A 17,997-nucleotide genomic window follows, 5' to 3' on the forward strand; every position below is an offset into this window, starting at 1 on the left:
AGGTTACCACAATAAAAAAAATTCATTAAAGGATATCTAAAAGCCGGCAGTAGATTCTTGTAAATCTTCCTTCTGGCTTCAACATTTGTTTAATTTGCCACCTAGAGGTGCAAGTAAGTTGTGTTGTCACTGTGACGTGCGGTAGATGTCTTTCGGAAGGGCCCCTCATAATCTAAAGAATGATATGTGGATTCCTTGGCTATGTCACTGGATGATAAATGAGTCTGTGCCTTGGGTATGACCAAGAAATGCATTCTCATTAGATCCTGGTACAAAGTGCCGTCATAAATGGTGTCTTCCCAATTTACCATATAAAGCTCTTACTGGTATAAGCATGGTTTCCTTCAGTTTCCCTACTCAGCAGTTAATAATTGCCCAGCTCCGCATTTTTAATAACATATGTTTGTTGTGGTGAAAAATACATTGTTGTGGTTTTGTTTTGATTTGATGTTGTTATGGATGAGAAGATACTTGGAGGTAAAAGCCCTTGAAAGCAAGGTGGTAGTATTTGCCTGTGTTTGTAAACATCCTAAAGGTAAGGCTCTCAATGTATATTTAAAATGCCAATTTTCCTCACACTTTATTCTCTTTTTAGTTCCTTTAATGCTGTCAGGCCTTTAATCAGTTCCCTTTCTTTTGTGCTGCAATATGATGCTACTTTCCCAGTTTTATTTGTTATAAGGATTTATGTTGACATCACAATGAGAGGAAGCAGCTGTTTGCAGAATATCATTTTTTATTAACCCTGTGTTTCTTGTGGCCAGCTGCCAAAAATTTTTAAATTACTTCAGTGCCTTTCTCACAACCACATGGAGTAGTGGAAATTTTCTTCCTATCCAAATCTAGAATGGATAGTCAGTGATGTTTTAGATCCCTGCTTCTTGGCTTCTCTTTGCCTTGGTTTCTTTATTTAGAAAGTCGGCATAATAAAGTCCCTCTGTCATAGAGGTTGTTGTGAGAATGAAGATATAAAGGTCTTCATACAGTTGCTAACATATCGTATAAGCGCTCTAAAAGTGTTACCTATGATTATTGTTACTACTAGTTTGTGATAGAAAGGAGGGAGGGACATCAGTGGCAGTTACGTACGAAATGTTGGACGTTTAGTATTTTTTTATGCTGTACTTGCCAAGGCTGAGAGGGGAATGGCAGAAATGCTTAATAATTTTATTAAATATCTTACTTTGCTGAAGAATATTTGGTGACTATCTATTAACTTTTAGCCTGGGTTGCTTAATTTTAATTTTAAAAAAAGTCGTTTGGTAAGCTTCTCAGTATGTAACTAAGCACAACTACTGTCAATACTCCCAGATGCCCCACAGTTGCCTCGTATGTGGAAAAAGCTCTTCTTACTGCAGAATGAAAAAAATCCCTCGGTATCCTTGGAAGTTCAGAGCTCAGTGGCCATACTTTGCCATCAAGGATTCCAGATGTGGTTTGCTAGGGACAGCCTAAGATGAAAAGACCTTAAGATAAAATGAAACAATTCAGGTAGAAAAACTTTTTTTCCCCAGGATTGCTTTTATTCTTTGGAATTCAATTTTTTTGTAAAGTTACTAACCACTACATTGGAGTGTTTCTCAACTTTATTATATTTTAATTTTTTTTTTTTGAAACAGGAAAGGTATCAAACAAATAAAATAATAGGACACTTTTGTACTCTCCCACAAGATTAAACAGATGGTAATGTTTTGCCATGTTTGTTTCATATCTCTTTTTTGAAAAAAAATAAAGCATCACAGATGTAAATAAAACACCAACCCCCTTTCCTTCATCTTTTCTCCTTCCCTAGAGGTAATCATTACCTTAAAGTTGGTATGTATCATATTTTTGTTCTTTTATTACATGTGTATGTATCTATAACATACACTATTATTTTGTGGGTGTTAAACTTTTACATAAATGATACTCCCATACTGACGGACGGTTGAATCATTTCTCCTTTTTTTCACTATTCCCAACAGTACTGCGTTAAACCTCTTTCTGCAAAATGTGGGAACTTTTCCTTGACAAACCACCTAGAAGTAGAGTAGAGAGTGTACATCGTCAACCTCATCTGCAGGCAAATCCCAACAGGATATTCTCCTGCACACCGTTTCTGTGCTAGCACTTGTTAATTTTTGCCACTTTTCTGTGTGTAAAAATATTCCCTTATCGCTTTTAATATAGTTCTCTAATTACCGATGAGAATGAGTATCTTTTCATATGTTTGTTGGCTATTCAGGCCTCTTCCCCTGCCCATATCATTTGCCCATTCTTCTTCTGGGTTGTGTTTGACTGTGTCAGTTATGTATTCTGTGCATATCTTCTCCCCGTCTGTAACTTAGCTTTTCCTTTTATGCTTTTTTGAAAACAATGCACGCTGCTCAGTTTGTTATATTTTATTTTTTTAAAGAGGGGAGGTTGCATCAGTATTTATAGGCTCAAATTTTTCTTTTTTATAATGTCCTCTGTATCAAGGTGATGCGCTCCTTAAGCCATGAATTGAGTAGTGTCCCTGTTTTTACTGTTATCTGGCAAGTTGGCTTGAGGTAATCTGTTCTTGAATGTTTGGTAATACTCACCTGTAAAACCATTTGGACCTAGCATTTTCTGTTATTTAATGATCCGTTGATTGATGGGGAGGGAGGTGGAGGGTGGATGATGGGTGGATTATATTACTGATTCTTGATTATGGATATATTCGAGTTTATTTCTTCTTTAATCGGTTTTGCTAAGTTATATTTTTCTAGAATATTATTTTATCTGATTGTCAGATGTTATTTCTAGTATTCTTTTTTTTTAAAGCAGTTTTATTGAGATATATTCATGCTCCATACAATCCATCCAAAGTGTATGGTGGCTCCCAGTGTAATCATAAATCATCACCATCATCAACTTAAGAACATTTCCATTGCTTCAAAAAGAACCCTCCCCTTATACTCCCCTGGTGTTGACACTTAGCATTGTCATGGTACCCTTGTTACAATTGATGAAAAGAATATTAAAACATTGCTGTTAAGTGTAGGTGTTATTTTTTCCCATATACCACCCTTTATTAACACCTTTTAACAGTGATCGATGTACATTTGTTATAGTGCATTAAAGAACATTCTTTTATTTGTACTATTAACCATAGTCATTGTCCACAACAGGTTCACTGTGTTATACAGTCCCATGTTTTATCCTTTAGCCTTCCTTCTAGTGACATACACGACCCTAGACTGCTGTCAACCACATTCACACACAATTCAGCACTGCTAATTATATTCCCAGTAACGTGCTACTCTCACTTCTATCCATTTCCAAATATTTACAGTCAACCTTATTAAAAATTCTGTACAAATTAACTGTCAGCTTCCCATTCTCTACCCTCAATTCTATCTCCTGGTAACCTATATTCTGGATTCTAACTCTATGAGTTTGTTTATTATAATTAGTTCATATTGGCAAGATTTGTCCTTTTGTGTCTGGCTTATTTCAGTCAACATAATGCCCTCAAGGTTCATCCATGTTCTTGTATGCATCAGGACTTCATTCCTTTTTACAGCTGAATAGTATTCCATTGGGTGTACATATCACACTTTGTTTATCCATTTATCATTTGATTGACACTTGGGTTGCTTCCGTCTTTTGGCAATTTTGAATAACATCGCTGTGAACATCGGTGTGCAAATGTCTGTTCATGTCCCTGCTTTCAGTTCTTCTGGGTATATACCTAGTGGTGGGATTGCTGGATCATATGGCAATTCTATACTTAGCTTCCTGAGGAACCGCCAAACTCTCTAACATAGCAGCTGCACCATTTTACATTCCCACCAGGAGTTTAATGAGTGTTCCTGTTTCTCCATGTCCTCTCCCAACACTTGTAGTTTTCTGTTTTTTGAATAGTGGCCATTCTAGTAGTGTGAAACAATATCTCATTGTGGTTTTGATTTGCATTTCCTTAAAAGATGTTGAGCATCTTTTCATGTGCTTTTCAGCCGTTTGTATTTCCTCTTTAGAAAAATTTCTATTCAAGTCTTTTGCCCATTTTTTTAGTTGGGTTGTTTGTCTTTTTATTGTTGAGTTGTAGGATTTCTTTATATATTCTGGATATTAAACCCTTATTGGATATGTGGTTTCCATATATTTTCTCCCATACAATAAGCTGGCTTTTAATGTTCTTGACAAAGTCTTTTGAAGCACAAAAATTTTCAGTTTTGAGGAGGTCCCATTTATCTACTTTTTCTTTTGTTGCTTTTGCTTTGAGTGTAAACCCGAAGAAACCATTCCTTACCACATGATCTTGAAGATTTCCCTACATTTTCTTCTAAGAATTTTATGGTCCTGTCTCTTATAGTTAGGTCTTTGATCCAGTTTGAGTTAATTTTTGTATACGGTATGAGATAGGGGTCTTCTTTCATTCTTTTGGATATGGATATCCAGTTCTCCGAGCACCATTTGTTGAAGATACTGTCCTGTCCCAGTTGAGTGGACTTGGCAGCCTTGTCAAAAATCAATTGACCATAGATGTAAGGGTCTATTTCTGAACTCTCAATTTAATTCCATTGGTCCATATACCAGTCTTTATGCTGGTACTATGGTGTTTGACCACAGCAGCTTGTGATATGCTTTAAAGCCAGGAAGTGGGAGTCTTCCAACTTCATTCTTCTTTTTCAAGATGTTTTTGACTATTCGGAGCCCCTTATCCTTCCATGTAGATTTGATAATTGGCTTTTCCATTTCTGCAAAGTAGGCTGTTGGAATTTTTATTGGGATTGTGTTGACTCTGTAAATCAGTTTGGGTAGAATTGACATCTTAACAATATTTAGTCTTCCAATCCATGAACACAGAATGTCCTTCCATTTATTTAGGTCTTCTTTGATTTCTTTAGCAGTGTTTTGTAGTTTTCTGTGTATAGGTCCCTTACATTCTTGTTAAAATTTATTCTTAGATATTTGATTCTTTTAGTTGCTATTGTAAATGGAGTTTTTTTCTTGATTTCCTCCTCAGATTGCTCATTACTAGTATATAGAAACACTACTGATTTTTGCATTTTGATCTTGTATCCCACTGCTTTGCTGCACTTGTTTATGAGCTATAGTAGCATTGTTGTAGATTTTTCAGGACTTTAGATATACAATTATGTCATCTGAAAATAGTGAAAGTTTTACTTCTTTTAAAATTTGTATACCTTTTATATTTTTTCTTGCCTAACTGCTCTAGCTAGAACTTGCAGCACAATATTGAATTACACTAGTAACAGTGGGCATCCTTGTCTTGTTCATGATCTTAAAGGGAAAGCTTTCAGTCTTTCACCATTGAGTATGATTAGCTGTTGGTTTTTCATATTTGCCCTTTATCATCTTGAGGGAGTATTCTTCTATTCCTAGCTTTCAATGTGCCTTTATCAAGGAAGGATGCTGAATTTTGTCAAATGCCTTTACTGTGTCTTCGAGATGATCATGTGGTTTTTCCCCTTTGATTTGTTAAGGGTGGTGTATTACATTAATTGTTTTTCTTGTGTTGAAACCTCCCTTACATACCTGAGATAAAACCCACTTGATCATGGTGTATAATTCTTTTAATGTGCTGTTGGATTCATTTTGCAAGTATTTTGTGGAGGATTTTTGAACCTGTATTCATTAGAGAGATTGGTTTGTAATTTTCTTTTCTTGTAGTATCTTTATCTGGCTTTGGTATTGGGGTGATTTTATCTTCATACAATGAGTTAAGTAGTGTTCCGTTCTCTTCAATTTTTTGGACAAGTTTGGGCAGGACTGATATTAATTCTTCTTGGAATGATTGGGAGAATTTACCTGTGAAGCCATCTGGTCCTGGGCTTTTCTTTGTTGGGAAATTTTTGATGACTGATACGATCTCTTTTTATTGGTCTGTTGAGGCCTGTAGGTTGTTTGTGTGTTTCTAGGAATTTGTTCATTTCATCTAAGTTGTCTAATTTGCTGGCATACAGTTGTTCATCGTATCCTCTTGTGATCCTTTCTATTTCTGTGAGGTCAGTAGTAATGTCCCCCCCTCATTTCTGATTTTATTTGCATCTTCTCTCTCTTTTCTTTGCAACCTAGCCAAGGGTTTGTCAATTTTATTGATCTTCTCAAAGAACCAACTTTTGGTTTCGTTAATTCTCTATTGTTTTTTATTTTCAGTTTCATTTATTTCTGCTCTAATCTTTGTTATTTCTTTCATTTTGCTTGCTTTGGGATTAGTTTGCTGTTCTCTCCCTAGTTTCTCCAGGTGTTCAGCTAGGTCATTGATTTTAGCTCTTCTTCTTCTTTTTTTTTTTTTTGATTCATTTTATTGAGATATATTCACATACTACGCAGTCATACAAAACAAATCATACATTTGATTATTCACAGTACCATTACATAGTTGTACATTCATCACCAAAATCAATCCCTGACACCTTCATTACCACACACACAAAAATAACAAGAATAATAATTAAAGTGAAAAAGTAGCTCTTCTTTTTTAATGTAGGCATTTAGGGCTATAAATTTCCCTCTCAGCACTGTCTTCACTGCATCCCATAAGTTTTGAAATGTTGTGTTCTTGTTTTCATGTGTCTTGAAGTATTTACTGATTTCTCTTGCAATTTCTTCTTTGACCTACTGATTGTTTAAGAGTGTGTTTTTAACCTCCATATATTTCTGAATATTCCAGTTCTCCGCCTGTTATTGATTTCTGCTTCATTCCAGCATTATCAGAGAAAGTGCTTTGTATAATTTCAGTCTTTTTAAATTTATTGAGACTTGTTTTGTGACCCAACATTTGGTCTTTCTGGAGAATGATCTGTGAGTACTTGAGAAGAATGTATATCCTGCTCTTTTGGGATGCATTATTCTGTATATGTCTATTAGGTCTAGTTCATTTGTCATATTATTCAAGTTTTCTGTTTCCTTTTTCATCCTCTGTCATCAATAAGGATCTGTTGATGAGAGAGGTGTATTGAAGTCTCGAACTGTTGTACAGGTGTCTATTTCTCCCTTCAGTTTTGCAAGGGTTTAACTCGTTTACTTTGGGGCACTCAAGTTATGTGCATAAATATTTGTGATTGTTATTTCTTCCTGGTGGATTGCCTCTTTTAGTAACGTGTAGTGTCCTTCTTTGTCTCTTATAACTGTTTTGCATTTAAAACCTATTTTGTCCAATATTATATAGCTAGTCCAGCTCTTTTTTTGGTTACTGTTTGCATGGAATATCTTTTTCCATCCTTTCACTTTCAACCTATTTGTATCTTTGGGTGTAAGGTGAGTTTCTTGTAGACAGCATATAGATGGCTCTTCTTTTTTTTAAAAATCCATTCTGCCAGTCTGTGCCGTTTGATTGGGAAGTTTAGTCCATTAACATTCAGTGTTACTACTGTAAAGGAAAAACTTCAATGAACATTTTATCCTTTGGTTTTTATATATCTTATTTTTGTCTCTCTTTTTACCCTTTTAGTTACCTTTACTCATTATCTTCATTTCGACACTTGCCTCCAATCCTCTTTCTCTTACCTTTTCCTTTCAGCCTACAGAAGTTCTTTTAGTATTTCTAGTATGGCAGGTTGACAAACTCTCAGTTTCTGTTTATCTGTGAATATTTTAAGCTCTCCCTTATTTTTGAAAAGCAGTTTTTCCAGATAAAGAATTCTTGGCTGGCAGTTTTTCTGGTTCAGTACCTTAAATATATCATACCATTGCCTTCTTGCCTCCATGGTTTCTGCTGAGAATTCGGCACATAATCTTATTGCTGTTCCCTCGTTTTTGACAATATATATACTTCTCAAAACTCGAGAAAACAGTTAAATGACTGTAGGAAGAGGATGAGCACTGAATCAAGAAAAAAGGCCACTTAAAAGTAGTAGGAACCCCTGGCATCCTGGCTGGCCCCTCCGCCTTCCCTAATCCGTTTGGTGTGGAGCTGGCCTGTGCTCCCACTGTAGACCCCTCGTCCCAAATCTGGAGGGAGCAGAGAAACCATTATGCAAATACTGGGAGCGTGTATGTCTGGCTCAGTCTGTCTGGTGGTGGCCTGAGGGACTCGCTGTCCCAGACCATATCTTGCATGTGAAAGGCGGCTTGCTGAGCTCCCCTACAGAAGCTGTGGGAGATTAGTCAAGTGGCTGCCTGGAGCAAGGGATTGCTGGCTGTAGGACGTAGAGTTCAGTGCCCAGCACCATGAAGAGATTGTGTCCTAGGGAAGAGGGGACAGTCATATCTTTGTAAACGATTGATATTCCCAGGGCCCCACATGCATGCCTAACACAAGAGGCATGCACAGAAAGGATCAGAGAGGCTCCCACCCCTTGGCCTGGAGCAGTTCTCTAAACGCATTGTATGGATGAGTCCTGAAGGAGAACACTCACACAGGGCCATCTGCAGAGGCTGGGAAAGGTGTTTTCTTTTTCTCCCCACTCCCCTCCCCCTTTTTTTTGTTAGCTCTTGGCACTCAAAGAAAGCCCTGTCATAATTCTAGCTGGGTACAAGCTTACGGAATGACACCTCAGAGACTAAATCCCTTGATAACACATCAAAATATCAAAATGTCCAGGTTTCAACAAAGTATTACAAAACATACAGAGAAAAAGGAAGCAATGGCCCAGGCAAAGGAGAAAGTTAAAGCATGAGAAACCATCAATGAGGAGGAGGAGACATGGGACATAACCAGGCAAGGATTTTAAAAAATGGTTCTAAATATGCTCAAAGAGCGAAAGGAAAACATGGACAAAGGATTAAAGGAACTCAGAACAATAGATGAACACAAATAGACTATCAATAAAGAGATGGAAATTATGAAAAGAAACCAAGCAGAACTGAAGACCACAGTAACAAATTAAAAATTCCCTAGAGGAGTGCAGCAGCAGAGTGGAGCTGGCAGGAGAGAGAAACCAGTGAACCTGAAGTTAAGGCAGTTGAAATCATACAGTTTGAAAGGTGCAGAGAGAATATTCAAAGAAATAATGTCTGAAAACTTCCCAAATTTAGCAGAAGATGTGACCATATACTTCGAATGTGCTCAATGAACTGCAAACAGGATAAACCCAAATATACCCACCGTGCACATTACAGTCAAACTGTCAAATGCCAAAGATAGAATTCCAAAACCCTCGAGAAAGGAACAATATGTCATGTAGAAGGGAGCCTCAATAAAATAATTTGCCGATTTCTTATCAGAAGCCATGGTGTAAGGAAGGCAGTGGGATGACATAAAGTGCTGAAAGCAGAAAACTGCCAACCAAAGATTCTGTATCTGGCCAAACTGTCTCAAAAGTGAGGGAGAGATTAAGACATTCCCAGATAAACAAAAGCTGAGGGAGTTGGTCATCCTAAACCAGCCCTACAAGAGATGCCAAAGAGAGTTCTTCAGGTTGAAAGGAAAGGGCAGTAGAGAATAGCTTGAAGCCGCATGAAGAAATAAAAGATCTCCAGTAACACATAAAACATACGTAAATGCCAGTACCATTGTATTTTTGGTTTGTAACTCCACTTTTTACTTCCTAAAGGATCTAAAAGACAAATGCATAAAATGTAATGAGTAATCAGTAGTTTCGGACTCATATAAACATATAATTTGTTTTTTTTTAAAAATACATTTTCCATTGTGAAACAGCATATACACAGAACAGTGACAGCTTTCAAAGTATGATCCAACAAGTAATCAAGAGAGCCAACCCCAATTTGTAATTTGTGACAAGAACTACATAAGGGTGGGGGGACAAAGGGGAATGGGAACATAGTTTGTGCATGCTATTGAAGTTAATAGTATGCACAAACAATGAGATTGTTACAGATTGAGGATGTTGAATTTAAGCCCCATGGTAACAACAAAGAAAATATTGGAGAATATGAAAGCTAATAAAGACAAAAACTAGAATACAGGTTGCCAGGGCAGGAGCAGGGGGAATGGGGAGTTAATGTAAAATGGGTGCAGGGTTTCTGTTTGGGGAGGTGGGAAAGTTTTAGTCATGGAAGGCTGCGAGGGATCTGCAACATAGTGAGTGTGATTCATCCCACTGAATGGTATACTTGGGAGTGGTTGAGATGGGAAAGCTTGTGTTGTATTTATGTTCCCACAATTAAAAAAAAAAAGGAAGAGCAACTAAAGAGACAAATTATAAGTGCATGGTCCTGGGCAGGAGGAGGAGAGAAAGCTCAAAAGGACATTATTAGGACATATGAAAAAATCAGAATATATGCTGTTTGCTTTGTATCCAATGTTAAATTTCTTGAACTTGATAACTGCACTTAAAGTGGATATATAGGTGAATATCCTTGTTCTTAGGAAATGTACATGGCAGGATTAAGTGTTCAAGAAGCATGATGTATACAAGGGATCACCAAATGGATTTATAGACAGGTAGATAGATTGATGGGTAGACAGAATGAAATGGCATATGTGGCAAAATGTTAAAATTGGTGGATCTGGGTATCTGGGGGAATAGGATATGTTGGAGTTCTCTTTATGGGGTTTATATTTTTGTAACTCCTGTAAATTTGGAAGTAGTTCAAAATAAAAAGTTTAAGATTGAAAAAAGTTTTAAAATAGATTATGCTTGTTAATTTTGTTAAACTTTTCTATATTCATACAATGTTTTAATATCCCCCCTTTACCTTAGTTACCTTTTGGTGTTATGCTTTAAATCTATCTTTTGTAGCTGGATTTAATTGAGTATGAAAGAACCTGTCTTTTAGCTGGTGAGGTTAAGCCATTTGCATTTATCACAACTCGTGACTTTCTTTGTTTTTATTTCTACCATCTTACTTTGTGCTTTCTAGTGTTCATGCTTTTTCTTGCCTTTTTTTTTTTTTTTTCTTTTTATTTCCTATTTCTGTTGGATTGAATGAGTTTTTTGTTTGTATGTTTGTTTTTATTCTAGCCACCTCCCCTGCTCTCCACACACTTTGGAAGGTATACATTCTCTCTCCTTTTAGTGTTTACCCTTAATATTAACATGTTTAAATGACAAAGCCTAAAGTTAGTCAATTACTACTACTTTTTTATATACTCAATGCCTGTTTATATTTACTGAGTTTACCAATGTTTTTAACTGTTCTAGCCTACTTTCTTTTCCTGAAATAAGTCTGAGAATTTAACTCTGAATGAGAGTCTATGAATGGTAAATTCTCTTGTCTCTTTTTTGTCTAAAATGTCTTTTGTTTGTTTTTGTTTTTGGTCATCACTCTTGAATGATAGTTTATCTGGGTATAGAAGGATGATTGTTTTCCTTAACATTTCCAAGATATTTTCCCAGTTGTTTCTGTAATTGCTTTTGAGAAGTCTGCCCACAGAGAAATTACTCACTCTGTAAGTAATCTGTCTTTTTTTCTGTGGTCGCTTGCAAGATTTTCTCTTTTCTTTAGGTGTCCTGAATTTCATTAGGATGTGAATAGATGTAGATTTATTTTTACTTATACTTCTTAGGACTTGGCTTCTTGAATCTGAAGTCTTATGCCTTTAATTGAACTGAAAAATTCTCAGCCTTTATCTCTTCAATTTTTGCCTCTGTTTCATTCTCTTTGTTTTCTCCTTCAGGAATGCCGATTTAAATGTACATCAGACCTCATTCCGGCCTCCATGTCTCAGAATGTTTTAAGTTATGAAATATCACAACTTTAAAAAAAAAAGTAAATATATCTACAGTGTAAATAATAATAATAATGGTAATTTATTATTGTTATTGTTATTATTATTATAAAATGAAGACCTTTGAGCCCACCCACTACCACCAGCTGCAGCAGTAGAACATGGCCTGAGGTGGTAGCCCAGGGGTGGAAGTGAAGTAACCATCTCTCGTGGCCTGTGTGAGGATGCAGTAAGAGAATTGGGTAAAAACACCTGGCTTAGGTGCTTCCTGTCTGTTCCTTCTTAAAGCAGAGAAGCCATCAGGGATGTGGTAGACAGGATTACAGCCTTTTTTTTTTTTTTTTTTTTTTTTAATTTTGGGTAACATTTATTGGGCACTTCAAGTGCTGTAACAGTACCAAGTACTTTACTTTGATGGTCTCATTTAATGCTCATAACAACTCTGAAGAATGAGGTACTATTATCGTTTTCATTTTAAATTTGAGGAACAACAGTTGAGAGGTGAAGCGGTTTGGCCAGGACCTCACAGCTAGAAAACTGCAGAGCCACGACTCCAGCCCAGGAAGTTTGTTTCTCAATCACCAGTGCTTCGCTGCTTGTAATGATCCATGTGGCTCCTTCTTATAACTCCCAGACTCTATGGCATTTAAAATAAAGAAAAAAAAATTTTTATTGTGGTAACCTACATAGCATACAACAGGCATTTTTTTTTTTTATTTTTTATTCCTTTTTTGATGATTCATTTCAGGAGATCCAAACTGGGTTTAATTGGTTTTGCAAGTGAATTGAGGAAACGTGTGAAAAAAACAGGCCTGAGGTCTCTAGGCAGGGCTGCCTTCTACTTAGGTCTCAGCTAAGAGCTGACCTTTCTTGGCAGAAACAGAGGCCCCCCGCATGCTGGTTGAATCCCTTCTCCTGTCCCCGCAGTCCCCCATGGCTATCCTGGTGGAGCATGTCTCGTGATGCAATGAAATTGGCTGTTTCAGTGATTTTCTCCTCTCTCTGGACTCCATACTCGGCCAGGACACTTCTGTACCCCAGCACTCAGCACTGTGCCTGACCCATAAAAGTTCACAAATAGCCACGTATTTGTTAATCCTTAATGAGGAGGTAAATTAAAATGCTAGAAGAGCTAATTTTTGACAATGGTTTGTTTGTTCTTGAGGATTTGTTATGTTCCAGGTACTATAATTAGATTCTTTACATCACCTTACACAGATAATCATTATAGAGGTTATGATCTATCCAGCACTTACCATGTACTAAATAGATCCTGTCCTCAGAACTGCAGACGTTCTCTCATTTCACCCTAGCAGTAATCCTGGGAGGTAAGTGTGACTCTTGCTGGTTTTATAAGCGAGGAGCTGAAGTTTGGAGAGATTAGTGACTTGTCTATGACCACTCACGCTTGAAGCAGCAGAGCCTGGATTTGAACCCATGTCTGTCTGACTCCAGAGCCTGGGGTTTTGTGCTTTAGCATACTGCTTCTCTGGAGATTCCCATAGTCGAGTCAAAATGGAGAAATCATAGAATTTGCCGAACTTGAAAAACTTGCCAAGAAGCCTGCCCCAGGGTTGTGACAATTTGCCGTAGAAGAGAGCAAGAGCGACAGAAAATGGGTTCAGGTAGATGTCTCAGTGATGCTGGTTACACAGCCACTTTTAGAACATATAACAGACCTTAGCAGGGACCAGCACTACCCTGTTTAAAAAGGGAAATCGCTTTTGTACAGCTGTTGCAACAGTAATTGTCTTGGTCAACACCATTCCTAATTTCGAAGTTGGGTTTTAAATAAGAAAATTGGTCTAATGAGCAAGGTTGGCTTTGTTGGATTCAAACCTGTGGCATAAATAAACTTTGGTGCCTGCTTATGGCCAAGATGAAACTTTTATTCTAACTGAAATGTGGAACCGGAAAATGGGTGAGGTCTAAGTTGCTATTGCTGAGACCGCCTGGTTGGCATTTCTGGAGAGAGAGAGACATTAAAATCAAGTGTGCCCTTGGGTCCTTGGGCAATAGCCAGAGCTCTTCTTTTTATTACTTTAACTTTGCTTGCTTGGAGTGCCATTCATTTCCAGAACTGTTAATTTGTATATTCAAGGGTATTAGCTTATTATACTAAAAGTTATATTTTATGTTTTTACTGTAAAAACATATATGACATACAATTTGTCTTTTTGAAATTGTTATTTTGGTAAAAAGCCTTTTGTATTCTCTTTGCTGTGTCTATTGATGCAATTATTAACTAAAATCTTTGTGGTTCTAGAAATTTGGATCCTTGGGATTTGGTTGAGCCTCTTGGATAGTAGCTATTTTCTGGAAATGCAAGCTGGCAGTTCCTCCTAGTTGATATTGACTAGTGTGAGTGTCATCATATGTACACAGTCGAGCATTTTGGGTGGAGGTAATAGAGGAGAAATGGGCCGGAGAAAGCATGTAAACTGCACAGCAGCAGTGTTATATAATGGGTTTATCTTTCTCTTTTCTCAGACCGGTCGAATTGACAAGTCCTACCCTACGGTATGCGGCCACACGGGACCCGTGCTCGACATAGACTGGTGCCCGCACAACGATCAAGTCATCGCCAGCGGGTCTGAGGACTGCACGGTTATGGTGAGCTCCCCCAGGTGTTGCTGCATACTGCTTTCGGAGAGAGGGAGAAGAAGGGAGGGTGTGTATGCGTGTAGGTCTGAAAAGCAGAAAATCGTAGCATTTTTGACTGTTGGCTTATAGAAGGATTTAGCTACATTAAAATCTAACCACTTTTTTTTTTGAAACCTCAAAACAATTTACTGTGTTGCTTTGCACAAGACTTACCAGCTTCCACACCACCTCCCAACACCAACACAGTCACTGCACAAAAGCCACAGCCCCTTTCACACCTAAGAAACGGAGATGCCCAGTAAGTGCTCGGAGGCTTTGCCGCACCAAGGACACCCCTGCAGCTACTACCCCACCCTCTGCTGCAGCCCCGGCCTATAGTTCCTGCCTTGCCATGGGTGTTTAATCATTCACTCTCTCGTGAGTACAAATGAAACATAAACAAGAGAAAGAAATCTCAAACTCTCCATCAAAGAAACATTTCCTTGAGGCAAGAGGCATCACTAGATGCTTAAAAATGAGGGTATCTGCTCCAGCTGTACCCTCAGTGGTGTGTAGGAAGAGGGAGCACTGGGGAGAAAGGAGAGGGATGGGCTGGCACCTGGGGTGTTCACGGGCCGGGAAGCCCGGGGAGTTCCCGCTGCTCAGCTTTGTGCCCAGCAATACAAATCCCTTCTTTGGCTCTTTTGCTGCTACCTAAAACTATTCTGTAAACAAGCTGGAAATCCAGGTTGCAAATATATATATAATAAGGGGATAAGGAATCCACTTAGTCCAATATGAGACATATATTGGTTATTAATAAAAAAGAAGTCAGAGCAGAAGCCTGGCTGGATAGCCAACAGACGGTCTTGCTGCCCTAGAGGGAAGGGGGGAAGGCCGCCAACCTCTGCATGAATGAGGAGTCACTGAGCATTGTACGCTGCGAGTCAGGAACCAAAAGGGCTGTTAGTGTCTTCACACAGGCATACATTCTGAGGAGGCTGTTACTTTTTTTGTATTTGAAAAAACTTAGCTGGAGCAGCCAGTTCAAGCACACCTTGTGGCATGGACTTCACAGGAGCGGGCAAACGCTGCCATGTCCTTGAGAAACAGCCCCCGGCTGGGTGTGAGCGGCTCGGTGATTTGGGAGCTCTGGAGCAGTGCTCTCGATCTCTGATCCCATGTTCCGAGCTTGTCTGCCCCTCACCCTTAAGTTAACACAGAGACCCATGGCCTGGAGAGCCCCTGGCTTCAAGCCTCCTTCTTGAACTGTAACTGCAGCCTGTAACTGCAGCTCTAAGAGTGATATCCAAGAACAGAAAAAACGGGAATTTCTATCCAGGACCTGGAGCCCCTCGGATCCTCTGCCCACAAAGAGGCAAAGAAGGGCTTTGAGGCTCTGGAGCTTTGGAGGCTCTGAGGCTTCAAGTCAGGCCGGCACATTATAATGCGCAACCATAAAAAACTCAAATCTGGCTATGTCTTAAATACAGACATAACAGATACGCCTTTTACCAAGCCCTTAAATCAAGAGGTGGTTGATTTTTCTTTTGTGTTTGTGTGCGTGTATGTACCTGCTTATTGACAGGTGACCTCTGCTCTGCGGGAAGATTTTAGGAGAAATAAAATAGCTTTCCAGTTATTCTGTGAATGCCGCTTGACCACATGACTCCCCCTCCCTGCCAACACAAGGAGAGAAAAACTAGCGCGAACTATACAGTACAGTAAAGTAAGGTGCCAAAAAGTACACAAGTGAAATGGGAAATGTAACAGGTCTTGAGAGATAGTAAGGGTTTTTGCAGATCCTTATTTCCAAACTCATGTCAGAAGGTGTGTTCTGGCCAGTGGAACTTTTTTTAAAGAAAGTCCTTTTATATGGGGATACACTACAAAAAACTTGAGAGATGAAATGAATTCTTTACATTTCCCCTTTTAGATTCCAAAACCAGGTTATGTGAGAAACCCAGCTTTTTACAGTAAAGCTTCTTGTCTTTAACCCTAAAATTTAATTTTTGATTTGTATCAATTTTTAATCCTAGCCCGAAATATGTTGAAAAGGTTAGGGATACACACAGATGGGAAGTACTGCTGCCCCCAAAATAAGTGGAGAGAGGCCCTCGTTAAGTTGTAGATGGTCTCAGTGTAAGTCAGGTGGAGAACTTGGAGAGCCACAATATTTTTAATTCTTCTAACTTTCCTTGTGCTGAGCCAGACCTAAAAGCATAGTTTGGAAGGCTTTATTAATATTAAAATCGTTTTACATAAACACAAACTAATTCCTGAACTGCATCCATTTCTCCAGTTTTCTTCATGGACTTTTGGCTAAGAATGACTCCTGAGATACAATTTTGGCAGCCAAAGCATGTTAGAGAAATATGCTGCTGTGAAAAGGCGCTGTGCGGCTTAATGTGCCTTGCTGAATTGATTATTTCAGTGGCTGCAGACACAGTTTGCTAAGGAAAAGGAACGTTTTTTTAAGACCTGATGCCAGGAATCCCCAGAAGGGAGTCCTCTTTGGTTGTTTTCCATAGTGGTGGGGTCTGGATTGTAGCAGCCCCTTCAGACCTTATTTCAGGACCCCTGCCTTCACCTGCTCTTGGAGACAGTGCCCCCCACCCCCACCCCACCCCTAGTTTCCACCGCTGGTCTCATTATCCTGTTACCCGCCAGGGGCAGTAACATGCAGGTCGCATGGCTACTGATTTTATGGGGAGATTTGGGAAGATCCCAAAACTATGCTGCCACTGACACCATCACCTTCCCAGAATCCCCTAGTGTTGCCCCTTATTGGCAGAGTGAACGTTTTGCAAATTAATGCTTTGGGAGATTTGTTTTTTTAAACCTTTCTGTATGGCACTGATATTTAAATCACTCTTTAATCACTTAATGCCCCCCAAATCATATATTATTATTTTGGGGGTAATTACCCAAAGCTTTTATAGCTTAACGGTAAAATGAAAATTTAAAGAAACGTTTGATTTTCTCCTGTCCCATCTGTTACTTAAAACTTCATTTTCCACTTTGCTCTCCTGAAGGGAAAAGAAAACCATAGGATAGATTGAATGGCTTCAAACAACAGCATATTTTCTTTTTTTAATAGAAAAAGCTCCGTATAGTTTCCCAAGCCTAGGCTAATGGTAGTAGCCCATTGCTGCAGGTAATAGGTAGTAAGAAGGCCTAGTCCTAGTAGAGAAAAGACTGTGGGAAAAACCCAGAACTAGGAGCTCTGAGCACACGCAGGCCGTTTAGACTTTCAGCCTCACTTGCCTCACATATAAAATGGAGGTAAAATGATGACAATGATTGTGATATCTATTGAGAGGATCAAAAGGAAGCTACCAATGTATGAGTTATTTTTTATAATGAGCTTTGAATTCATAGCAATAAGAATACCTTTAGCAGACATTAATTAGAAAAATACAGTAGAGCCAGTTTATCAAATGAAATGTAAAAGGATGAAATAATTTTTATAACTGCTTTTTAGTCTTACTTATGGCATAATTCTGTTGTCTTATGCATTTAAGCACTGATTTGTTGATTGTGTGAGCATTGATTAAGTGACATTTTATGAGCATTGATTAAGTGACGTTGATGCTGCTTTGCAGATTTAGGGGAAAGAATGCCAGCCTTGTACATCCCTTCACCTTTCAGAGAAGGATTCTTTAAGCAGCCTAAAAGGAAATTATGTTGGCAGAGTTTACCCCTGAGGTACTACATTGTTTTGTACCAGCAAATAGCAGCTACGTAAATCCTCTTGCCCAGAAACTGTACTTTGCCTCCTAAGTTTTCCAAATTTTTGGCACTGTTCTTTTCTCCGGCAGTATATTCTCATAAAGAGCTTTTAAGATGGTGGCTACTAAGTA

At 38.4% G+C, this 17,997-nt stretch overlaps 1 protein-coding gene across 1 annotated transcript in view; it reads left to right on the forward strand.

Annotated features, from left to right (window-relative positions):
- The window catches only part of CORO1C (coronin 1C), a 75,087-nt gene that overhangs the window by 39,015 nt on the left and 18,075 nt on the right, over positions 1-17,997 (forward strand). Inside the window, exon 3 of the mRNA XM_037816655.1 lies at positions 14,042-14,164. Within this exon, the coding sequence (XP_037672583.1) occupies positions 14,042-14,164 (123 nt within the window). The remainder of the gene's footprint in view (positions 1-14,041; positions 14,165-17,997) is intronic.

Source organism: Choloepus didactylus, chromosome 23 (genome assembly GCF_015220235.1).
Source record: "Choloepus didactylus isolate mChoDid1 chromosome 23, mChoDid1.pri, whole genome shotgun sequence".
Classification (NCBI taxonomy): domain Eukaryota; kingdom Metazoa; phylum Chordata; class Mammalia; order Pilosa; family Megalonychidae; genus Choloepus; species Choloepus didactylus.